The following is a 26,578-nucleotide window of genomic DNA, read 5'->3' on the forward strand; positions in this document are numbered from 1 at the left end:
ATTTTTCCTTTTCTTGTTGTTTGAAAGAGTGTATATATGTTTGATATTATATCTTTTTTTAAATGTTTGGAAAAATTTACCAGTGAGGAAAGCCATCTGGATTTGAAATTTTTCTTGTGGGGAAAAACATAAAATACAGATTTTTTTAACAGATCTAAGATTATTTAGAATTTGTATTTCCTCCTGTTTTTCAGAAATGTTTTTTAAGAGTCATTTTCATTTCATCTAAGTTGTCAAATTTATTGGGTAAGATTTTTTTTCTATAATTTTCTCTTATTTTTAAAAAAGATTTTATTTACTGATTTTCATGAGAAGAGAGAGAGAGAGAAAAGTGGAAGAGCAAGAAGCATCAACTCATAGTAGTAGCTGCTTCTCATATGTGCCTTGACCGGGCAAGCCCAGGTTCAAGCCATCATTCTTAGCATTCCGGGTCTGCGTTTTAACCACTGCACCGCCACGGGTCAGGCAGTTTCCTCTTATTTTTTCATGGTGTCTGTAAAAATTGTGTTGATGTTTTCTTTTTCATCTGTTTCTCTTTTTTTTGATAGTCTTACCAGGAGCTAACAATTTTAATAAATACTTCAAGAAACCACTTTTTGGCTTTGTTGATTTTCTCTTTCACAGGTGAGCTTTCTATTTATTTGATTTTTCATCATTACTTCCTTTTTCCTACTTTCTTTAGGTTTATTTTTGCTGTTTTACCTAAATTTTTTAGATAAAATCTTAGATTGAATTTTCAACCTTTTTAATACATGAACTTATAAATTTTTCTTTAAACACCACTTCAGCTGGGTCTCACAAGTTTAACACATCATATTTTTTATTATCAATTTAAAATAGTATTTCTTTATATTTTTTTCTTCCATAGATGGGTTTTTTTGGAAGTGTCTTGCTTACTTTCAAATGTTCTTTTGTACTTTGGTCAGAAAACTGTCCTATGCATTTCAATTTTTTGAGTATTTGTTGTGATTTGCTTTATAGCTCAGGAGATGGTCTATTTTTGTAAATATTTCATGTGCACTTGAAAAGAATGTGTAGTTTACAGTTGCTCAACTTTTTATATCCTTCATGATATTTAAATCTGCCTGATCTATCAGTTATTGAGAAAGATATGGTAAGTATTGGGGAAACAGCTGTGTTAGGCTTGCTTGCTTGTGCTTTGCCTGATTAGTGTGTGAACAGGTAGCCATGCCATGTGTATAGTCTACAGAAGGCTCTGGGTGCTTGCCCTCAGGGCGGATTGTGGATTGCCTGCCTGCCACTGTATAGGGTTGTTTTGCTCTTCATTTGCCAGAGAAGCAGTTTTCCCCTGCTGGTTTGCTCATCGACTATTGCGGGAATCTATTAAATGGGTATGGCCCAATGCTTTCTGGCTCTGCAGTTTCTTTACCATCTGCCTGAATCCAATGTGGACCTGCCTGGCCTCAGCCACTGGCATTACAGAAAGACTTTCAAATCTAGTTGTGAATTTGTCAGTCTTCTTTTTTTATTGTAAAAGATACATAAGGTTTGCCATAGTGTTTTTCGGTTTGGTAAATTTTGCTTTATATATTTTGAGATCAGGTTTATTAGGTACATGTAAATTTAGGATTGTTATATCATTCTGATAGATTGATCTATTTATTATTAGGAAATGCTTATCTTCATTTTCTCTTTATTTCTCTCAACAATTCTTACCTTAAAGTGTCCTTTGATAATTAATCACACCACTTTCTTTTTTGTTAATGTTTGCTGGTGTATTAATTTTCAACCTATCTGTGGCCTTATATTTAAAAGGTGTTTCTTGTAGAAAGCTTTATAATAGATCTTGCCCTTAAATGAAATGTTTCTGTCAAATGCAGGCCCAGTCACAGTGGCTGTGGTCTGTGGTATTCAGCGGGAAGTGGTCTTAGGGAAAGACTCCGCAGTGTAGACATGACATGCCTGATGACAGAAGGCTCTCTCTTTTGGCATTTTTTGCTACAACAAATTATCACCCTCAAATTTATTTTATATTATAAATATTTTACTTTATAAAATTTTACTTTATATAAATATTTTATATTATAAATATATTACTCATTATAAATACAGAAAGTTAAGGGAGAGTAGGCTCGAATTGTGGAACAGCTAGCTACCGTTTAGCATGCTCAGAGGGAAAGAGGTGTAGTTACTGTTATGCAAACCTCTAAATTTGTTTTAGAAAACTTTCTAATTGAACTATTTCATATTGGAATCATAGATCGGTAGATTTTTAAGTGGTAAGGAACCATCTTAGGCCCACAGTCATGCTTCTGGTTGCTTGAATATAGAAAGATAAATTGTACTTTCATTTTCATCACTCATGCCATGCAGGTAAATGGCTAGCTGAATACTTGGAACTTCGATTTTGAATGTAATTATGACCTGCAGAAATAACACCCAGTTTAAAAATGGACCAAAGTATAAATAAAATGGGCAACTGATAAATTTCAGTTTTCAAAGAACATTTATAAAGAAAAGTTGTTTTTACTTTGCAGCTTTCAGTCTTAAAGAAAAGACTTCATTATTTTATATGTAATGCAGCTTTCTGGGCTACTGGCCTCTTCATAGAATCTGACTGGAATCTCCTCCTCCTGGAAGTGAATGGGCATTTTCTTGCTCTCCACACGCATAAGCTTCACTTGCAGGGGGCCCAAGTTTACGTAATCCTGTGGTGAACAGAAACAGAAGAGATTCAACAAGTTACCGACTTCACGAAATAAGGTTTCCTGTATCTGACAGATCTCATGGCCCTCTTAATTGCCCGAATGCTGTATAACATGTGAAATATGAGAGCTTCTGAAAATAAAAACATTCCGTGAACTTACACATCCTGTGGGGCATGGTTGACAAGATCTCCTAAAGAGCCGGCAGCAAGCCTGGCGGGCTTGTCTTTAGGGGCTGGTGGGGGAACACCAGCTAGAGTGAGGAGATACATCCTCAGGAAGTTCTTTAATTGGTAAAAAAAAGTGTTGGCTATACAGTGGTCTCTCGTCTATCACGGGAGTTAGGTTCCAGAATCTCCCATGATAGGCGAAAATCTGCAAAGTAGCGACCTTATACAGTGGTACCTTGAGATACGAACAGATCAACATATGAATTTTTAAGTTACAAGTTGTGACTCAGTCCATATTTTTGTTCAAGATCTGAGCGAAATTTCAAGATACGAGTTGTGATTCGGGAAGCTGCCGCTAGTTGGCGCGTTGGCGCCCGGGGCCAGTATCAGCAGTTTGATATACGATTTGACTGACTTACAAGCTTGGTTACAGAATGAATTAAATTTGTATTTCAAGGTACCACTGTATTTATTTTATTAGTTATATATATGTTAAGGCCTTATAAACCTTCCCCACACTCTTACAAACCTTTCCCACACTATTATTAACCTTTCCCACACTTATTTTACCACAAAAATAATTAGAATAATAAATATATAAAATTATCTATATATCACAAAATCCTGAAATACAGCAAAAAAATCTGTGATACAAAATTAGATATATACAATTTAAAAATCCGCAATACAGTGAGACTGCGAAAAGTAAACTGCAATATGGTGAGGGATCACTGTACATATGATATAACTGCAGCAAAGTTTTCTATATTATTCAAGAACAAAGGGAGGACCTGGCTGGTTGGCTCAGTGGTAGAGCATTGGCCTGGCATGTGGAAGTCCCTGGTTCAATTCACAGGAGAAGCGCCCATCTGCTTCTCCACCCTTCCCCCTCTCCTTTCTCTCAATCTCTCTCTTCCCCTCCCGCAGCCAAGGCTCCATTGGAGCAAAGTTGGCCCAGGTGCTGAGGATGGCTCCATGGCCTCCACCTCAGGTGCTAGAATGGTTCTGGTTGCAAAGGAGCAATGCCCAAGATGGGCAGAGCATTGCCCCATAGTGGGCATGCCAGGTGGATCCTAGTCAGGCACATGCAGTAGTCTGTCTCTCTGCTTTCCCGCTTCTCATTTCAGAAAAATACAAAAAAAAAAAAGAAAAAAAAAAAAGAAAGGAACAAAAGGAAAAGATCTGCATACATCACTCTGACGATTAATAATCTAACATTGAGCAAACTTTATAAATTTTTCACTTTTCACAGGACCTTTGGCTACTGGATCAATAAAACTTACCCTATTCTGCTAAACTAACTATAATTTAAGATATCAACAAACAGAATTAAAAGTCTAATTTGTATGACAGCCCACAACCACCTTCAAACTGGGTTGAAACAGTTCAGTCCCTACTTAATGTGTCTTTTCCTTGAGAGCCTTCCCAATTTATAATGTTTTCTTTTGAATTCCTTTAATACTTCAGCTAACTTTTCCTGAGTTCCCACTATGTGCCAGGCTGTGTATCAAGTACTGGGCACAATGATAAATTCATAGACTAGTCAGAGAGACAGATGCAGGTGGTATATTACTCTTTTGAAAAAAAATTATTGGAAATAGTGAGAGAGGATGGGAGAAAGCGAGAGAGAGAGAGAGAGAAACATCGATTTGTTGTTCCATTTATTCATGCATTTATTGGTTGATTCTTGTATGTGACTGAACCAGGGATCCACCCTTGGCATATCGGGATGATGCCCTAATCAATGGAGTTACCCAGTCAGGGCCAGTGGTACATTCCTCTTGCATAGTAATAAATGATTTTCTCATTTGTCTTCTATTAGCATGTAAGCAATTTGAGGGTAGGGCCCGCCATGTAGGCATCTCTGAGACTTCATCTCTCACAGTTCAGCCCCTTAAATTCTCAAGCATCTAACAAGTACCTGGAATGTTGAGGGGATCTCAATAAACATTTATTAGAATTTAGGTATATATCAAAGAATGAAAAAGGAAGTTAATGTTTTGTGACTCAGAAATGCATATAACTATATTTAGTTTTTTAAATGTATAATTATAGAACTATAATGATGGTAAGAGAGGAGAAAAGCAAATTAATGGACATCTACTATATATTTCAGAATCCTAATGCACTGTTAGTCTGCTCATGCTGTCATAGAATATCATAGATTACGTGGTTTAAACAACAGAAATTCGTTTGTCACAGTTTTGGAGGCTGGAACGTTCAGGATCAGGGTGCCAGCATGATTGGGTTCTGGGATGAGCTCTCTTTTGGCTTGCAGAGGCCTCCCTTCTCACTGTGTCCTTACAAGGTAGAGCCTACTCTTATAAGGCCACAGTCCTACCAGATTAGGGCCCCACGTTGTGACCTCATTTAACCTCAATTATATCCAGAAGACCCTATCTCCAGATATAGTCACATTGGGTGTAAGTGCTTCAACATATGAATGACAGGGGGCAGAAAGACATAATTCAGTCCATACCATACACAATGCCATTTTCACCACATCAACACTTTCATGGTAAGAAGGTCTTTCATTCAACCAAATTGCACCCAGTTTTGGAATTTTGTAGACAGTTGTCCACTAGCCTGAGATGATCATAACATACTAGGTCTTATGATTTCAAGATACTCATGGGCGTATTTGAATGATATAAGGACTAGAACTTTGTAGGCTTTAAACTGTCACTCGATGGTACCAGGACTGAGTTGTAATTAGTGAAAATGATTTTTGTTGATTTATTCAGTTTTTTCTGCTTTCTTATATCACTTTTTTTCCTATAAGACATTAAGTTCTAGGACAACTTTTTGAAGTTATTGGTAGTACCAAGAAGGAAAATAGCCAGGGGTCACTGTGGGGGTAATTGGAATGTACCAAAAGTTTTAAAAATAACAAGACCTGAATACTCCAGGTTTCATCTAATGGTATATGTGGCAGTTTGAACTTTCCAAAGATGGCCATACTAATATATATCCTATCCTACATTCTTTTCTGACAATGTGATGCCAATCTTCCCTTTCATGATGTACAAACTACATTTCCTCCACTTGGGTGGAACTTTATAGTTGCATTAACCAATAGGTAATGAGGGAAGGGATGACGTATGATTGCAAAGGCATACATGCAAAACATTGCAGCTTTCATGTTAGGCTCTGGGATTGCTTGCTCTTGAAGAAGGCAGATACCATAACAAAGGGACAATAAAGTGCCTTGTTGAGAGGCCCATGTGAGGAGGAATGGAAGCCTCCAGCTTAGCCAGCATCAACCTGCCAGCCATGTGAGAGGGCCACGTTGGAAATGGTCCTCCTGTCCCCATCGGGAATGCAGATGACTGCAGCTCTGGTCAACATATGACTGAGAGTCCAAGTGAGAACTGTCCAGGGGAGCCATCCCCATTTCCGAACCAACAGATGCCCGGAGAGAAAACAAGCGATTGTTATGATAAGCCACTAAATCTGGGGGTAATTTTTTATATAGCATTAGATAATTTAAATGGTACACTAGTAATGGAGGTCCATTAATGAATATAGATAGCAGGCCCGGCAAAGGTAGGGATAAAAATAGTATCCAATGGGAGATGTAAATGGTAGGCAAATTTTACTAACAATTGCAAATAGAATTTTTCAACATATATATTTTAGGTTAATTGTATCCATTAGTAAAACAGCATTAGTTTAGTAGTCACAATTGTTTACTTCTGAGTCTTACCTTGAAATCCTGCTCATCCTCATATAGCAAGTGTTTCATATCAGAGGCCCCGCTCTCTGTACTTGAGCTCTCTTCCTCTGTCTTCAGGTGCTTGTCAGACCTGGTGCTTTCCTCATGACTGGGATGCCTAGCACTGATCTCAGCTGATGGGCTGATCATGTCTCTACTTTTTACTTTGGTGGGTTGCAATTCTGAGGTTTCTGTGATGAATGAAAAGAAATTAATTATGTATATATTTTGGACAGATAAGAATTAAAATATAATACATACTTCTTCACATTTTTAATTTGAAAGACCTTTGAGAATCTCCTGTAGGAATTGAATTTGAGAATTACAAATGTAGAATCTATGTTTTGAAGTGAGAGAGAGACCCATTTTCAGAAACTCTTAAGTTGTATTTCCTTCTGTTGGCTAATAAGTTACAGTAATCATGGGAAGCTTTGTGTGTGTTGGTATTTTGGTTGGTTGGCTAAATTGAAAACCACACCAGTGTAGAAAACACTCTTTTCCTTTCCAACAGTATTTATTTAATTCCCTGTGAAACATGGTGACTTTGATAGAAAATAGGACTAGAGAAAGGTGATGGGTTAGGACAAGTGCTACAAGAAGAGGAGAAGCTGGCATGTATCTACTCCCTGAATAGCTCTTGGATACGAGGTGCCTGTCCATATAGATGCTCAATAAGTATTATTTTTTTAAAGCCATCACCATTACAATAAAATAATACCTATATATGTTTCTGGCGACTCCAAAGGCATTTCTTCAGGTGGCACTTCCTGTCCAGCAGCTTGGGTAAGATACAGTTGCCTAAAACCACAAATAAGAAAAGCAGGCTGTCAGTCAACAAACACTGTGCTACCTGCTCACTAGTGTCTATAAATAAAAACAAGACCTAGTTTCTACCCTGGCAGAGTATCAGGCCTAGTGGGGAGGCAGGCAGGCTTACAGTGTTTTAGGGCGAAGGTTCGCTCCGTGATGGTAACTAGCAGAGCATGAGAAGTGCTGTGGGGCAGAGGAGCAGCACCAATTCAGCTGGGGGAGGTAAGGGATGGTTTCTATGTGCATAGAAAACCTGAGCTGTGTCTTGAAGAACTAGGGGCTGTATGCCAGGAAAGGACTTGGGGTAAAGGAAGGGCATTTCATGATAAAAGAATAACACACTTAAAGTTCCAGAAATGAAAGTGAGCATGACACCAGTAAGGTTGCTGTTGTAGTAATGCAGGTGAGAAATGATAGTGGCCTGAATGGGATAGTTTTAAAATAAAGATAGAAAGAGAAAGAGCGGTAAGTAGGAGTCCAGGATGACATCCAGGTCCAGGCTTTTGCTGTCGAGTGCATTTCAGCTACAAGCCTGATGAGTTATGTCAGCCGTTGCAGCTCTCAGCACATGTATTTAACTCTGCTCCCCTTTCCAGATTCCCACTAAATTTTCAATCAGAAAATATATGCCTTGAAAGCTCTGGATTGCATTTCCATGAGCTTTGCCTGATGACAGCATGAAGCAGTTGGACCCTTGAAGATACGCAAACCACTCCTCATGCTTAGCAGCTCTGCAACCAAGTGAACCTCTTGGTTCACACCTGGTCAGTTATTTAAGGAACACAAATAAAGTCTTATTCAAAATGCTTAGGGATCCAGGAAATAATGTAACTACATATAATTTTATAGTTGTAAAACCTTCTTAAGACTTAGTAAATGTTAGTTTTATATGTAGCTCTGGTCTGCAGGTAGGCATGTCTGAGACCACCGAATTCTCTGCTTTTCTGGTTTTACCATTTTGAATAATTAAGATCTTACTAAATGCCATAACCTTTATAAATCTGGTTTCTCTTTTCATCATTAGTTTATTGTCACTTCTGTATGGACATAGGGCTGCAGAACTTGATACTTAACTATATAGAAAATATTTTAAAGAATGTTATATGATGTTAGTGTTGGATAGATTTGTAGGTAATGGTCCACTTAGCCTCAACCCTGTGGCACTTGAGTTCCTAGGCAGTCACTTCTGCCTGACAGTCACCTCATCTAATGTAGCAAACAAATACTATGACATTCTGTGTGAGTTATGAAGGGAAAAATGTTGGGGAGCCCTGGATGGGAAATGTAGTAACTCTATTAGCTAGAATACCCCATTCTTCATTCAAACAGGAAAACAATACTTTTAATCTATCTACTGAGGTCAGTTAATGTCTATTTCTCAGCACCTTATGAGTATTATATAGGACTGAATTTTCAACAAAAGAGGTGAACAAGTCAGTTACTATAAAATATATAGTATGTATTGTATTTCTTTGACTTGAAAATGGGCACAGTAACAGCTTCTGCATATACTTAAAGTTTTCCTCCTAGGTGCTCACAAGGGCACCAGCTAAAGAGTCTGGCTATACAGGAGTCCACCCATCAACCCATTCACCCATCTTGACAGCCGACATCATCTGCAGTGGTAGTTACCTCTCCAGGGGAGCACACAGACATTGTGGGGGGCAGCTGGCCCCTTTCTCTATCCTGCCCCACCCAGCTCTCACCCTATGAAGTAGCTGCACTATCTCCCAGTTTCCCCCATCTTGTATCCTGACAGCTGTCACTTAACCCATCAAACAAAAACCCTACAACTTATCTGCACCCACCCTTCTTGGAACACATTAAGGAGTTTGTAAACAATGAATATTCTATTGTGACTCAAACAGTATTTTTCCATGCCACACAAGCAATAGGAACTACTTGGGTGGGAATGTTTTCCTGGCCCTTCCACTAGGGTGAACTTCTTTGCTTTCACTTTTAGACCCAGACTTTTCTCTCCCATCTTGCACACGTACAACCTACATTTGTGTGATTTATTTCCCTTCTTTCCCCAAACATGCTACTATTTAGATTATTTCTTATTTCTGGCTACTTGTCCAAATTATGAATGCCAATTCGAGTGTTAATTCCGTCATATTCCAGGGCCCTGGTTTTCCATCCAGATTGGATTATAAAGACTCGTCAGGTAAGCAAAGGATAACCTAAAATGCAAAGCCGTGTACACGTGTGGTTTCTCTGTGCGGGTGCAGATGTGACACTGAATATTAGGCCATTTTCTCTGCCTACAAAGTAGTTTGACTCTTTCATTAACTATTGAAGGGAACAATTCTATATTCTACGAGGAAACTGGAGCCCAGGACACTTCCAGGAGACTGCCACAAAGTTGATGGCTCCCTCCTTTGTGCTGACTCTGCACCTCATGCACCTGCACTGCACTGCTTTGTATTTATTTTCACGCCCATTTCCCTGCTAGCATCAAGGCTTCCTGAAGGTCAGCAGTTGTGACATTCATGTTAAATGTTTGCTATTATGACTGCAGTGTATTGCTAGAAAAAGCATGTCAAAATTTGCACTGTACAATGGTCAGCTGTAATATTTGTATACCTTCACCATGGCCATTTTGTGAGTTCCTTTCTTTTCAACTGTTGCAATCTGACTGCAGCACTAAAGAATGAAATCATCTTAAAAAATAACTTTTACAGATACAAATGTTCACAAAATGTTTTCTAGATATGTTAATTAATTTCACCTGGGTATTTTGAGATCCATAAGTCTACAGTTGAAGAGTTGGTCAATGAGCACCAAATTTTCTTCTTCCAGTTCATGAATACTTTTTTCCAATATTTCAAGTTCCTTCTTATGATTTGCAATCTGTTCTCAGAAGAAGAGAATGGATGGTTGATACTTTAGTTCTATTTAGTCTCCCATAAGAAATTCAACTCCTAAAAGTTTTGGGGTTTTTTTTTTTTTTTTTTGCTTGAGAGGAAGATCTACATTATTTATTACTGAGTTTGCTTTGTTATTCCTCTCTAAAAAGGAATGGGTGTGACTCTTTTCCAGGTCATTTGCAGAACTTGTTTGTAAGGTTTGGCGTTATTACTGAATGGCAGAAATTGTTCTTTCCTACTCTGAAAACAACACAGGACTTGTACATAACACTAGAGGCATAGATAAATAAGACTAATTTATCAGTGTGGTATATTGATAGCTAAATGGGGATCTATACAAGATTAATTATAAACAACAGAAAAGTGGTAATATGAGAAAAAATAGTAAATGATAGCATTTTTAAAAAGATAAGTACAGGCCTTTCTATTAACCTCTATTACACAATTTTATTTTTAGTGCTGGGGTTGTTCTGAGAAATATCAGGTCGATGAAATGTCCATTCCTTTGTTCCTCCATTCCGTTGGAGTGTATGCTTGTTGTGTGCCAGAAACTATAGTACAATTTGGGAAAAGTGGTCAACAAGATAAAATGGCCTTCAAGTATCTCTTAGCCTAGTGGAAAACAGAAAAGAGTAATAAAACCACACGAAGAGTGTAATAAAACCACAGGAAACTGTTGTGGGAGGAGACAGAGGTTCCAGCCTGTGTCTGCCAGGTGTTTGGGGTTGGAGGTTGGAGTGAAAGGGAGAATTAATAGAAGAGAGAACATCTCATCTGGATCTTGAAAGCCATGCAGGGATTCCCTAGGCAGAAAAGAGAGTACATTCTAAGCAGAAGGAATCACATATGTGAAGGCATAATTATTTTGGTGTGGACAGACACAGAGTGGGAGCCAGGGGAAGTAGGAGAGGAACTGGACAAGGAAAGAGACAAATAATGCTGAAGTCTGGCTTTTGTCTTGCATGTGATGGAAGGTCATTGACAGACATAGCAGGCTTAATTAAATTTCAGAAGTATGGCTCACTCCTATACAAAAAAAAACTTGCCGGTTACCTTGATCCAGTTCTCATCAGTTTTTAAGAAGTGTATTTTGATAACTTCTGTCTAAAGAAGGCTTGATAATGGAAAGAATATGTAGAAAAACATTACTATATAGAATCTTCAGCTCATCTCTTTCCCTCCCCAAACTGGAAAAAGCAACGTGCCTTGAGGAAACATGAGACAAGGGAGGCATAGGAGTTTAGCTTCAGTGTCTGGTCAGGAGTTCCAAGAATGTATCTGAGATGAGTACTTAGAAAGAGATGACCAGCATTTTTGGTTTGTAATTGAGATTTAATTATTGTATTTGAGAATCTGGAAGCATTCAGTGTATTACCACATGCATACCTCTATTTGCATAAGTCATTTATTTAATGCTTCAATTCTTACTATGGCAAGGTTCTGTGCTAAATGTAGAAGGTTACCAAAGTGAATTAGGTATGGCTTCTTCTTTCCAAAGAGGCTACAATCCAGGGAACAAATATACAATAGTTATAAAACAATACCAGTGTGCAGTAAAGATGCAAGTAGTGCTGGTGGCTTGGAGTTAGAAAGAGAGCATGTATTATCCACCTGCCTTAAACAATTTAGCAAAACCATTAAGTCCATAATACTAAATTATAATGCTAGGGGTTAGTGCTTTCGGATCTCATATGTTTAGGGAAAATCAGCTTGATTATAAGCTTGAATGCCTTAAGGAAAAGTTTATAATTTTTAAATGTCTAAAGATGAGAAAAAATTATAGGGTTATAAACAGAAGGAATTAATAGAACATTTGGAAATGTTTGACCTAAGAGGTTGGCATGCTTGGGAGGCAGCACACAAAGTTCTTGGTCTCTGTCCAAGCTGGGAATGAGGGCCTTTTTGGGGAGTTAAATCCAATCCTTCAAACTGAGGAAATCCTAGGACATCACCTAACCCTTTAAGAGCATTGAGTAAGGTTCTCATAAAGTGTTATCTCCTTCCCAGCCTTTTGAAGTGTTGGGGAAATAAGAACTAGTTCCTTTTATAGCCCTATAAATACTTTTAGATTTTCTGGGGTAAGACAGTGGAAAGGAGGAAGTAGAACACTGACTGCCCTTCCCACCCTGACCCTGCTCTTCACCAAATACCCAAGAATTGTACGTAAGAAATTGGGACAGATAATTTAGTTAAAACTTAATAGTTAACAAGTAGTCAGGGACTCAAGAGCCTGAACAAAATGTATGCTCTTGAAATTTCCCCCTGCCAAGATCCAAGTTAGCTCTATGCCTCCTCACAGTTGAAGCTCGGATTGCTAACCTGTCTGAATACTTTGTCCAGTTTTTTTCTGGCTTTCCATTTAAGTTAGCCTAAGTCATTTAGAAATGTCAATTTTCTTCATTTTCCTAATAAGCATGCTCAATAAAACCAGATAATGAAAGTCATGCGACAGGATGTCCCATATCCTTCCCAGAGATCTAAGCTTTTGGTTACTGTTGAGAGAGAGTTAAAGGGAGAAATATTTTTGGGCATTCCATTATTAAATACCCCTGTGACTCATTCAAAACCATCCTCAAAGAAATTAATTCCGCTAATAAATTAGAACACATACATTGTTCTATATCCAAGCAGTTTCAATTCTTGTGATAATACTTATAGCCAGAATTGGTTTAAATTAATTTTATGAGTAAATTTAATAATGCTAAAATGAGTATTTATTGAAATAAAGATAAATTAAATCTATTGAATTTCCTTAAAGTGAGTTTTCCTTTATGACTAAGCTCTTTTGCTCATGATTCAATTGAACTTGACATTTTCCTGTCTTTTATTTTCACTGAGTTATGAGAAGTAAAAAATAAAACAAATGAAATGTCATTTGTGGCTTTGTTAGGAAGGATCAAGGCACCAAAACAGCCCTTCTTAGTAGTTAAATATAAATTTTTATAATCATTTTCTCTAAACCTAATGTCTATGATACCATATAAAATATAAGATTTGAACTGTCAAATTATTATCATTAGGATCATACTGTTGATTAAATAAAAATACTAAATTCCTCCCTAATATTTTTAAACTATTGAGTTCACCTTAAGTTTTTAAATTACTACTATTTTTAAGTGAAAATTGTTTAGTTGTTTTAGAGCAGTCAAAATACAACCTAAGATTGGTATCTTGGTGTCCGGAAGCAATCATTTTCCTATATGCATTTTAATCTCTTGTGTCATTCTAGTTGATGGTCAATTTAAAAAGTGAGTTTTAATCAAAGTTGTTTTCAAACATTGTCATAATATTGCTCTGAGGAGTCATGTCAATGGCACCAGCATTGCTCTCTCCTCCCCCACTTCTCTTCCTCCCTTGCTAATTACTGCCTTTGCGAAGCCAGAGTTTACATTCACCTGGACTTCCACTGACTGCTGATCTTCTTTCTGCTCTTCTCCAAGGCCCTTGTTTTGCATCCTCTTTGGAAAAGATTCTAGAGTAAATCTAGGATCCCTCTGATTTTCTTGAAATACTTGTAGATACTTTCTATTTTGTTTCAGATGCTTCCGTATGAGTTCCTGTGTTAGAGCTTTTACTTCCTTCTCTATGGCTGCTTTTCTAAACTGGTTGAAGAGCTCATCCGAGGATTTCAGTACACCTGAATCACTGGTTTGCCTTAACTTTTCCTAGAGTCTGCATTCTTGATCTTTATATCCTTCTGTACAGGAAGTAGATGTTCAGACTCCAGCACCATTGGTCATCACCAGACTGATGCATCACAGTTAGGCTATTCCAGCGTTGTTCAGAATCACCTGAGCAGGCAGGATTTGTAAAGGTGAAACTTTTTCACACTCGTAAATGTTTTAATTCTTTTTTTTTTTTTTTTTTTTTTTTTCTTTCATTTTTTTCATTTTTCTGAAGCTGGAAACGGGGAGAGACAGTCAGACAGACTCCCGCATGCGCCCGACCGGGATCCACCCGGCACGCCCACCAGGGGCGACGCTCTGCCCACCAGGGGGCGATGCTCTGCCCATCCTGGGCGTCGCCATATTGCGACCAGAGCCACTCTAGCGCCTGAGGCAGAGGCCACAGAGCCATCCCCAGCGCCCGGGCCATCTCTGCTCCAATGGAGCCTTGGCTGCGGGAGGGGAAGAGAGAGACAGAGAGGAAAGCGCGGCGGAGGGGTGGAGAAGCAAATGGGCGCTTCTCCTGTGTGCCCTGGCCGGGAATCGAACCCGGGTCCTACGCACGCTAGGCCGACGCTCTACCGCTGAGCCAACCGGCCAGGGCAATGTTTTAATTCTTGATGCTTAAATGCTAATGTGGTGATTTGGTGGTGTTTCACTTGAATGTGTAAACCAGGTGTCCCCAAACTACGGCCCGCGGGCAGCATGCGGTCCCCTGAGGCCATTTATTTGGCCCCACCGCACTTTCGGAAGGGGCACCTCTTTCATTGGTGGTCAGTGAGAGGAGCACAGGACGCATCATGTTCTCCTGGAGTACTTACTGTATGTGGCGTTGCTCATATACAGTACTATTTCCGGTGACACGGGATGCACGCGTCATGGCTCCTGAAGCGCATCATATCACTTGTTACGGCTAGCAGTGACAAATATGGAACCGGACATTGACCATCTCATTAGCCAAAAGCAGGCTCATAGTTCTCATTGAAATACTAGTCAGTTTGTTGATTTAAATTTACTTGTTCTTTATTTTAAATATTGTATTTGTTCTCGTTTTGTTTTTTTACTTTAAAATAAGATGTGCAGTGTGCATAGGGATTTGTTCATAGTTTGTTTGTTGTTTTTTCATAGTTTTTTTTATAGTCCAGCCCTCCAACGGTTTGAGGGACAGTGAACTGGCCCCCTGTGTAAAAAGTTTGGGGACTGTAAAGCCAGCAGGCATGGCCAGGGCCACTATCACAGCAGCCTTCTGGCCTATGCAGGTTCGCATTGGATTCGGACAGTCGGTAAAAAAACAACGGAGCCACAAACTGGTGGGCCATAGTCTTTAATTCTAGCTTGCACCCGGCGGGCAAGTAAAAATACACACTGGGCTCCAAAACCCACTCACATTCAGTGCTCACAAAGCCACTGACTTATCCGAGTTTCCTAGAATCAAAGGTTTCTAGCTCACCAGCCTTATTCTCCTCAGTTCCCCATCTCCTTCCTTATCCCAGATACAAACTCTCCACAAACTGGCATCTCACTCAGCACTCCGCCATCTTGGCTGCTTCTCCTGGCCTCCTCCACGTGGCCTCCTTCTGCTGCTCTCTGCTCTGCTCTCTCCTCTAATCATCCCAGGAACCAAGAGAGCAAGCTCCCGCTCCGACCCCATTTTATAGTGTAGAAATCCAAACCCTTAATCCAACATACAAAATAGGGAAGTCTCTAATACAAAGTCACTTCTCTGAGGCATGATTGGATTGTACCACCCCACATCAAAAAGGGTGGGAAAGGCTTAATCCCAAAACCAAGCCCCAGGCTACAAGGATTCTCAACACACATTAATATCACCTGGGCAACAGCCTCACGTGGGCTGCACCATTTTTAACAAAGTGAGCATAATACATTTTATCTGCCCAACAGGGACCACTGGTGTAAACTGATTAACAATGGTAGTAGAATGAGGGATTCCATCTTGCATAGAAGATTGTATCTTTACTTTCTCTTTAAAAGGAGAATCATTCTGTTTCACTGTGGTACATTTAAGTAGCATTTCTGATCTGGAACCACTGCTGTCCGAAGAGCCTGCACCCCTGCTCCTGCTTTCACACTCGGACGACCTGCAGCGGGGCTGCCGCTCCGTCGGAACCATTTCCCACAGCTTCGGATGATGGGGTGTTCTCGGATTTGGGTTTATGTTTTCTGGAATTCAACTGATTGACATCCAGTGACTGCTTTTCCAACTCCTGTTTTTTTTTCTGTGAATGAGGTTCTTTTTTAGTCTTCATTATTTTCTTACCAGGAGGTATTAGTGGTCATTTTCTTAGATGTGAAGCAACATATTTTCCTAGGTCTCTCAGTGTTGTTGATTTCAACATTTCAAAGTCTATCTCATCAGGGTTGGAATTTCTCAGTGCAGGCTCTTTGACTATATTCTATGAACAGAGCCTCCCAAGTTTATCTCCAGGGAGTTTGTTTATAGCCACACTTAACTGCCTTTTCTCATCATCATAGTTAATAGGTTCAGTGTTGTCTTCAGCCCCAGACCTCAGAGCCCAGACCAGTTGTTTCCCTTCTTTGGCTGATTGCTCTCGGACTTTTGCTTTAATTTCATTTGCCTAAGTTTTTTTCTTGGATTTTTATCCCTGTTATTAACCTTTTCTTTTCCTTTTTAGATGTCTCATTTTTTCCCCTTAGTTTATGGTAGGGTACTTGGGCCAGAACTGTAGGGTTGATAGACAGCTTTTAGCAGCTCCTGAAGCTTTGCAGGACGCTGAACCCATTCATCTTCAGAATCACCAGAAGAGTTATCTTCAAGGGAAGCCTCACTACCACTTTCTCAACCAAGGGATTTTGTAGTATCTGTTTTGATGTAACATACAGGCTGATTCTCAACAGGTGCATCTGGGATCTTTGCAAAATGCATTTCAAAACCACCCTGAAGCATTCTTGCCATTGTCAGTCACTACTCATGATCTGGATGATTGTACTCGTAGCAATTCATGAACATTAACATCTGCAGCGAATTCATATGTATCCTTATATTCTTGGTTGTTCATTTTTCTCTTGATAGTTCCTAGATCCTTTGGATTTTTCACAGTATCATGGTAGTTATGGAGTCCCAGCGCATTAACATCAACAGGATTATACAAGAGCCATGCATATGAGAAGCATTTCTTTGCAAGCATCTCTTTAAGAATCTCACTACAATGCCTTAATTGTTCTGTTACTTTAACACTCTTTACAATTTATATTGTTGCTGAGAATCTGGCAAAAGATTTTTCAGCACAGTTTCTTTTATAGGGGGCAATTTTGCTGATTTATTTTTCTATAAGTGCTGGAGAACATTCATTCCTTGCTTTAACTACTGATGTCTCAAGAGTTGTATCTGCTTTCCTCTTCACACCCTTTGTAACCTGAGCCACTGTTTTGTGAGATTGAGTTGAGCAGAGCACCTTGTGCTACATGTAAAGGAGAAATAGATGTTTCAGGAAATAGAAAGGGACTCACTCGCTGCTTAAATACTTTTTACTGTGCTTTAGGGGACTTTTTTCTGTAACAGAAGAAACTGCTCCATTCTGTTGAATGACTTTCTTTATTCTTTTCTGACCACCCACAACTTGCTTTTCTTGTGGAGTCTGAAAGAATTTCTGCCCAAACAACTTCTTGAGTGCTTGTGCCATAACAACAATGCCATCTCAGGGCTTGTTATAGAAATATAACTGGAGAACATTGTATTGAAGTCTTCTATACACATAAGCCTGCACACAATATTTATGTTCTAAGAGCTTCTGAGTTGTACTTAAATCCATTGTTTTTTTGTTTGTTTTCAATATATAATCAAGCAACTTTAGTTTCATGGCATTCACAGCTACTAAAAAGCCCAGGAAAAACTATACTTCCATAAAGCCTTCAAGACAGCTTTTTGTAGCTACTGCAGTGGAGTTGTCAATCATCTGTTTTTCTTAGTATTTATATACTCTGGTGGGGGAGGGTTAACAGTAGCTGTTTGTCTTCTTGCAGAGACGTCTTCATGGCTTCCAATTCTGTTGTTTTGTCTACAAGTAGATGTTCTTTTTCTGTACAAGTACTAAAAGTTGTTTCATTATTTTTGCCTTAGTTTTAGATGACTTAAGTTATGTCAATCTTTCACAATACTTCTTTCTGCCTTTCTAAAATACAAACTGAGGCCCTAGCAGGAAAAGTCTCTAAGCTCTTCTTGTGAAAAGGACCTTGACGGGCATTCCCTTCAGCTTGCACCAAGGTGAGCTAGCGAGCAGCAGTGTGCACTCCACCTCACCCTGAGGGCAGCTCAAATTAATTCTTATTTTTAACATTTGGGTTCATCTTGATTAGTTTTTGGATATAGTATGGACCATAACTTTATAAAGGCAATTTAAAGATAATTGTCTATGATAGAAAACACATTTATTTTAAAATTCCTTGTATCCTAGACTTGCTAACATTTGGTCAAATAGGGAGCAAGGAAAAGGGAAGAGGAAAGAAGGTGACAGTGACAATTTTACCTCAGGTGTCTGAGCAGATGGTGCCAAAGGAAATGCAATGAGAGAACCTTTAAGGAGAAATTTAATGAGTTCTGCTTTAGATATGTTGAGTTTGAAGTGCTTTTGGGACATCCAAGTTGAAATATTTGGCAGGCGAATTTAGATTAGGCTCAGAGCTAGGGACACACACAAGTTAGTGCTGAAGATGTACACTCGAGAGTGACTTACAAATGACTTGCTAATGGGAGCCACGTGTAGTTGAAATGAATTCTCTCAAAAGATTGTTTTCTTTTGCAGATGGCATCTAAGCATAGGCTCAGTGGCTACTTGTCTGGGGGCAAAGGGAATTTCAAAGTACTATGTGAGTTTTGCACAACCTCTGTAGCATTCGTGTGACATCTAGGCCAAAGATTATGTGTCTGTTTCATCCAAAACCATGCTCTCACATCTTCACCCAAGATTCAAGCCATATATTTTGATTCATTCCTCTGATAAATATATCTATACTCATGGACATTCTTTTAGTCAATGACTACTTAATGAAGATAGGTTATTAATTAGGTTTCATGGATATATAACAGTAGTTGAGAAAGCATAGCCTGTTTTGTGCAGTGAAGAGACAGATGCATAAACAGACAATTTCAACATATTTTATAAAAGCAAGAGTTACAATGAAACAAGAGAGCACTGGGGGGAAAAGCACTTAAAACTTCCTGGAGGAGTTACAAAATGATTCACCAAAAAAATGACAAGTGCCTAAAAGAAGAGTTCAAGTTTTCCGGGCAGCTGAGGGCAAGGAGGGAGGGGCAGAGGGACTAGGATGCGCAGTGCAAGGAAAACAGGGAAGTGCCCATAACAAAAAAGGCCTGGAGGTCCTCACAGACCACGTCCAGCAAGCACGGTCAAATATCCCTGGTTTAGGGAGACAGATAGATTGACAACTGGTCTACCGGTTCCTGCAGGTTTTCCAGAAGGAGGTGTGAAGAGAGCCTGAGGACCAAGCTGGGATGGGTTATAGAGACTGCAGTGGGCAGGGACATCATGACCATGGGCAAAATTGGTAAATGGTTTACTCATGGGTTTGGTGTTGGCTGCTATACAATGTCCATTTTAGAAGTCACCAGGTCAGGAAGCAGACCACGGCACTTCCTGCACAGCAAGAAGGCAGAGGGAGCAAGGATCTAAAGGCTAAGTCCCATAGATCTGAGCCCTTTTTACTAACACTCCCCACAAGAGGGCATGCAAGCCCCACCTCCCTATACATCAAGGGTCCATCTTAGAGAAGAGTGGGGGAGGGAAGAAAATCTAAGACTGAACATTTATTCGAAGTAGATCGTCTTATCTCAAAGAAGCAATTTACAACAGCAGACAATGAGGTTAGAATAATCCTTTAACCTTGCTCCCATCACCCAGAAGGCAGAGGGTCCTGAGGAAGAACAGATCAATTTTAGGGCATAAAGAAGCTTTGTACCTCTGAGTGTATTTTGTGATTTGTGACACCAAGAGTGATTTCTTGTTATTATTGAAATTATTTATAATATTTGTTGCATAAAAACTTGTAATAAGATTACTACTCCACTTGAATTCTATTTTATCTCATTCAGTGACAGTTTTTTTCCCATGACTTCAGCTCATAAATACAAGTCATTTCCAGTCCAAAAGAGAAAAAAGAAACTGTTTTTAAAAATTCCACTCACCTCTTTTTTTAGCCAGTCATTCTCCCAGATCTCTTGATAGCTGCCCTTGTCAATTAACCTTACAGCATTCTAAAAGAAAGTTTCTTTATGAAGGAAGAGTTGCCACATGCAATTCAGAATTTTAGCAATGACAGTGCACAATTAACTTCCATGATTGTTCATTTTAAATTGTGTTTTGCAAATATTTTGGAAACATACCTAAGAACTTTTAGTTCAGTTCTTTCTTTACTGCTGTACAGTACTGTTTTTACAGATTTACAGTGCAATACAGAGAACTGGAAATGCCAGTCCATTCAATTTAGCCTGAGTCTGACTGCCATGGTGAAATCAAATCATTAAGTGATCCACTCCACAATTAAGATGGCCTAGCTGCAGTGATCAAACATTCTTTATGTTTATGGTCAAAGACATATGCAACATACAGCAAAAGCTCAAATAATTATATTACTATCTTTCTAATTTGAAAGATTTCTGTATGTCAGTAATAACAACAGTACATGTTTACAAACCTAAGAGCAAATAGTTTCAAGGTGGCAGGCTATGGCTAGACAATCTGGAGAAAGGCCTTTTAGATGAGGAAAACAGGAAAAGCCGTACTTAGTGGGTTCAAAGAATGTAAATTCATTTTTAATTACTTGGATATTTACAGTTTCACCCAAAGAAACTTCATAGTAGATGACAGATCATATTCATGTGTAAGGTACTTTATATGGATACCATGTCACAGAGTCAGCACACAGTATTCAGCAGCTGAAGAGTGCAACCAGAGAGAAACTGGCAAAATTTTCTAGTTCATAAACATGGACAGAAAGAATTTTAAAATGTTAAGGGTAAATTTATCCCTTAGAGTTGGAAGATTTACAATAAAATATATTTTTAAATCATGCCAATTAAACAAAAATGGACCTAAATTTCCTTGGAACCAGGAAACTTTTAAGCTCCTGCTAGAAGTGATACTTCTAAAGTTTCCCCAAACAGAATTTCTTTTGGACAAAAGCAGGGAGTAGCTCATAACTGAAGTTATCTGGCTAATGGCTAAACTCACTAACAAAGGAGCAGTGGTTTTCAATTTTGACCACATATTAGAATATTAGAATCTTCTGAACACTTAGGAAGACCCAGAAGTTCAGGCAGCATCTCTATGAGTGGGACTCAGGCACCACCTGGGTTTAACAAATTTCTCAGGTGATTTCAATATGCAGCCAAGGATGCGCAATAATGGGTTATAGGAAATTAAAGTATATGCTAAAATAGTCAGATTAAAGGAGGAAAATTCATTCAAGTGTGTGGGTGTTTGGTTACGTAGAGAGAAGAAAATGTATAGTGTAATGATTAAGAGCAATGGTCTGAAGGAGATGTCGTGAATCTTGATTCTGCCACCTGCTTTGGGCAAATCACACAATTTTGCTGTGCCTCGGTCTTCTCATTAGGAAGTTCCTATTTTATAGAATTGTTGAGAAATTTGGATGTAAAATGCTAGAAACAGTAAAACAGTCCACATTATACATTGAACATGTGTACTTAAAGTATATTTGATCTACACATACATTTTTATTCACCCTAACTATGGTTAGATCACTTAATTGTTAATTTCACCATTTTGTCATATTCAGCCACAAAGAGGCCCAATTCCACAATCTTCTGTATTTGTGTAAATCAGTAAAAATCATGCAGTAGGATAATAACAATAAAACAACAATCTAACCAACAGGAAAGCAACAAACAGTTGCTGCTGAAATTCAGTGAAGAACTTTAGAAAAGACCAGACAGTTATGATTCTGAAGAAGGAATATTCCAGATAAACAGACGCTATCAGTGGGGATCTCACTGATTTAGAAGATATTCTGGAGACAGAGGAAGGACAGTGAAAAATAAAAAAGTCAGATATTTTTGCAAAACAGAGAAATTAGAAAATATATAAGATTAAAAGTATAGCTCAAATATTTTTATATATCGTTTTCTTGTTAAGCTCCAGCAATGTAAAGTGTACTCTCTTAAGCTTGGATATATAAGAAAGTACTTTTTAGACAAATTATATTTCATTCTATAATTCATCCACAACTTTATTTAATAATTTATTGTAGTTATTATTATGCTTAAAAATAAATGAAAAATAATTTACTGAGCTCTTGTTCCTTATTAGGCACAATGCTAGTTAAGACATCTCATTCAATCCTCATTATTATTATTATTGTTTTTTACAGAGACAGAGAGAGTCAGAGAGAGGGACAGATAGGGACAGACAGACAGGAAGGGAGAGAGAGATGAAAAGCATCAATTCTTTGTTGTGGCATCTTAGTTGTTAGTTGATTGATTGTTCATTGATTGCTTTCTCATATGTGCCTTGACCCAGAGGGCTACAACAGAGCAAGTGATCCCTTGCTCAAGCCAGCAACCTTGGGCTCAAGCCAGCAACCTTGGGGTCATGTCTGTGATCTCACGCTCAAGCCAGTGACCCTGTGCTCAAGCTGATGAGTCTACACTCAAGCTGGATGAGCCTGCACTCAAGCTGGTGAACTTGGGGTTTCGAACCTGGGTCCTCCATGTCCCAGTCTGATGCTCTATCCACTGCACCACTGCCTGTTTAGGTACAATCTTCATTATTCTTTAAAAATAAATATTATTATTTCCCCCCCCCTTTTTTTTATAGATTTGGAAACCAAAACTCAGAAAATTCAAGTAACAAATTTAGTTTATAGACCCTATAAGTGGTAAAACTACAATTTAAATTCAAACTGCCTAACTTAAGACCCCAAGTTCTTACCTATTATAATATACCAACACAAAAATAGGGGGAAAGTTTTTTTGTGTTTTTTTTTAATAAGAAAATTAAAATATACCTCTGTGGCCCATTCCTTCTTTTGGTCCAGTTGCAACAAAGTTTCTTTGATTATTCTTTTTCTAGTATCTTCCAGAGTTATTTTATACTGTTCTTTAAAAAGAAAATTCAAAACTTTAACAAGGCTGACACTAGGTAAAACTATAATGTTAGTAAATTTTATCTTCTATGGTTTTCACCTCTCCTTTCCACACAGTTTTTCCCTGCATTTTCAGGGTACATTTTACTGATGTATATAATACCTTCAGTTAACAGAAATGCTCCAATAATTTACTAATGCCTTAATGAGAATTAGTTTAAGATAACATCTTTCCTAAGACTATTTGTACTTTCAAAGGATTGTCACTCCAAAAAGAGAGTTTCCAATACTTTAGCACTCGTGTGGCCATCTATCCTTTATCTCATACAACTCTGATTCTATAACAGAAATATAAAGAACATTTTAAAAGGTTTTTTTACTGATTTTTTTTTTCATTTTTCCAAAGCTGGAAACAGGGAGGCAGTCAGACAGACTCCCGCATGCGCCCGACTGGGATCCACCCGGCATGCCCACCAGGGGGCGATGCTTTGCTCCTCCAGGGCGTCCTCTGTTGCGTCCAGAGCCACTCTACTCTAGCGCCTGAGGCAGAGGCCACAGAGCCATCACCAGCGCCCAGGCCATCTTTGCTCCAATGGAGCCTTGGCTGTGGGAGGGGAAGAGAGAGACAGAGAGGAAGGAGAGGGGGAGGGGTGGAGAAGCAAATGGGCGCCTCTCCTGTGTGCCCTGGCCGGGAATCGAACCCGGGACTCCTGCACACCAGGCCGATGCTCTACCGCTGAGCCAACCGGCCAGGGCCTTTTTACTGATTTTTTTTAGAAAGAGAGGAAGAGAGAGAGAGAGAGAGAGAGAGAGAGAGAGAGAGAGAGAGAGAGAGAGACATCAATTTGTTGTTCCACTTATCTATACATTTATTGGTTGGCTCCTGTATGAGACCTGACTGGGGATTGGACCTACAACCCTTGGCATATCAGGACAATGCTCTAACCAACCAAGCTATGTAGCCAGGGCTCATATAAAGAAGATTTACTTCTTCACTTGAGTGGCATCCTATATTCTGACTTCATCTACCTAAATTTCCAATATTCTTGGCATGCATTTCCTGGGGCAGGAAAGACAACATGGGGAGGGAAGAGCGAATGGCAGAAAGGCTGTGTGAGTCAGTGGACTTGGTTCTGAGTTAGTCTCAGAGGGAGAAAGAGAACAGAGATGCAGAAGTGCAGGTTCTCTATCTTCTCCAGATGTTCTTAGGTCATAACTGTCAAAATTGAGAGAGCAAAGGATCATAAAATTTTAGGCCTTGAAAGTTGCATAGATATAATCTAATCAACACCCCTGTTTAAGGAAAGGGAGGCACAGTGACAAGGCTGCTTCACAGAGTGGAGAGGAATAAAGTTGGATAAATCAGTGCAGTTCCTTGTTTTGTACAATAAATCATCACTAAACTTTTTGATGTGCATGACACCATTTAAGGCACTGATAGTATTGCCAAATAGGAGACAAAGCTCCTGTCTTTCTGACATGTATGTTCCAGTGAGGGAGCCAGACCTTATATACATGAACAACCAAATAAATATTTCAGATGGAGATGTGTGTAATGAATAAAAACTAAAAATCTCTATTTTATATAGGGTGATCAGAGAAAGCTCTTTTGAGGAGGTAACATTTAAGCAAAGATTGCATAAAATGAGAAAGTCAACAATATACAACAGGAGAGAACTGTACCCCTCCTAATCCAAGGACAATTACAGTTAGTTTTATGATAACATCTATTTATAATACCCGAAGGATGATTTTTAGAAGTCAGAAAGTATTTTCCCAAATGTTGCTGACAATTGCTGTTGATAGATTTCTGAACTGGCCCACAGAGACCCATTTAACTTATTCTGTACGGAAATAATAGTATTGTACCAATAGTGGAGTGGAACCTAACTGCTATTTGGGACATTGTTTCAAAGGCAAAGTTTCCTCCACAGACCAAGTCGGCCAAAGCAGAATTCTCAGGGGCCTTCGACTCCAGAGGAGAAGATCTGTAGGTCTGGTTTTTCAATAGTTTGAAGCCAAACTAAGGCTCTGGAAAGGGGGCCAAGGAACTGGGCAGGAGTTATCCTGCCCTCATCTGTACTTGGTACCAGCATAGCTGCTTCTCCAATAGATGAAAATAATGAGAGCAGACAGTAAAAGCTTCTCTTCTGTATCTTTCTATTACTGTAGTCCATGGGACACACCAGATATTAAAAATATTTTGAAAAAAATTATATCTGATAAATTGCAAGTCTTTGGTAGGCAGTGATCTCAGGCTTCAGCCTAGGGTGGCAGCCACAAATAATGACAACTTTCAGTGGCAACCTTGGTGGGGAGGGGAAGGGGAGTAAAGAGGGAGAAGGGGAGAGTTTCTCAAGTTGTGGGGTGGCCTGAAAAAGGCCAGAATGGTCAGTTTCTGCCTCTAATGGAGTTGGAACAGTGTGTCTAACTGAGGTAGCAGTTGGTAAACAAGAGAGTTCATGAGGTTTCGGGGACTAGTCTAGCTTGACATCGGGAGAATTAGAAAATGGAACTCTTCGTTATTCTAGCCTATACATGCTCATCTCTCTAACCTGTATTTTTCTTACTTGTTTGGAGTCATCATTTGAATATATCAATCATTCCAACCTCATTTCTCACGGAATTTCTTTTTCAATTCAGAATGAAGTCCACTAGACTAATGCTGGGTGCTATTTGACACTTCTACCCAACAACACACAGAAGTTGGTCTAAAAGTTGCAATGCATCAGGAGGTTAGCTATAATAAAGTTTAGATTTTTAGCATCTAAAAGAAGCCATAAAAGCTGGAGCTTCATAACATAAAATATTCTTTGCTGTAAATCATAAAAAATAAATGACCATGCCCAAATATGCTTTAAAGTTGTAACAGCTCTATTGCCATATTTATATTGAAAAAGCAATAATAACATCCAACTCTGTTTCAAATTCCATATAAAATTTTATGGACTGCTTTCCTTAAAATCAGAGTAACCAGCACAGGGAGGATGTAAAACTCTCATTGTTACCCTTTGTGATTCAGATGATATTTCAGGTAACAGCTATTAACCATTCATTTGTGAATATAGCCAAAGGGACTGGGAGTATGTAAAAGTCTCCTTCTCATGAAAGTTTGAGATATTAAAAGTGGGAGCTTGAGAGATTAGAAGAACCTTGTGCCTTTAGACTCTTGGCTGCTCAGGTGCCCAGTTTAATGTAGTCACTTCTCAGAAGCTGACTGCAAACCAGCCCTGGCTGAAGCTTGCGTTGCATTGTTCTCCTCTCTCTGTTGTGTCTAGGTCTGCTTGGGTTTACTCCTCCACAGCTTTTTGGGGAGTTTGTCTACCCATCACATACTTCTGGTGTCATGCAGCTTTACTGAGCCAATCCCCTCCTGTGACGATGGCCTCCTTTCAGTCCCGTCTGGAGAAAACTACGCAGAGGCAGGTGGCAACTAGCCATGTAGTGATTTCCTCAGGCACAGTGTATGTCAGAGAGCCATCCCTACCTCATTGACTCACAGAGCTGGGAGACTATTTGAAGCATATTGGTTTGGTGTCAGACATATGGATTCAAATCCCATTTCCACAAGGTGCTAAGCTTG

The 26,578-nt window shown here is 39.0% G+C and overlaps 1 protein-coding gene and 2 pseudogenes across 2 annotated transcripts in view; all 3 read right to left on the reverse strand.

The window, feature by feature from the left end:
- Positions 1-2,492: 2,492 nt before the first annotated feature.
- CCDC83 (coiled-coil domain containing 83) overlaps positions 2,493-26,578 on the reverse strand; it is a 62,511-nt gene continuing 38,425 nt past the window's right edge. For both annotated transcript variants that reach the window (XM_066253700.1, XM_066253701.1), the window contains 6 exons: positions 22,918-23,009; positions 20,078-20,146; positions 10,093-10,214; positions 7,270-7,349; positions 6,543-6,742; positions 2,493-2,669 (listed from right to left, as the gene is read on the reverse strand). In XM_066253700.1, coding sequence (XP_066109797.1) covers positions 2,508-2,669; positions 6,543-6,742; positions 7,270-7,349; positions 10,093-10,214; positions 20,078-20,146; positions 22,918-23,009 — 725 coding nt within the window. In that variant the 3' untranslated portion in view covers positions 2,493-2,507. The remainder of the gene's footprint in view (positions 2,670-6,542; positions 6,743-7,269; positions 7,350-10,092; positions 10,215-20,077; positions 20,147-22,917; positions 23,010-26,578) is intronic.
- Positions 13,487-14,698, reverse strand: LOC136320573 (bromodomain testis-specific protein pseudogene; annotated as a pseudogene).
- LOC136320780 (bromodomain testis-specific protein-like) lies at positions 15,740-17,687 on the reverse strand (annotated as a pseudogene).

This window comes from Saccopteryx bilineata, chromosome 1, assembly GCF_036850765.1.
Source record: "Saccopteryx bilineata isolate mSacBil1 chromosome 1, mSacBil1_pri_phased_curated, whole genome shotgun sequence".
Taxonomy (NCBI): Eukaryota; Metazoa; Chordata; class Mammalia; order Chiroptera; family Emballonuridae; genus Saccopteryx; species Saccopteryx bilineata.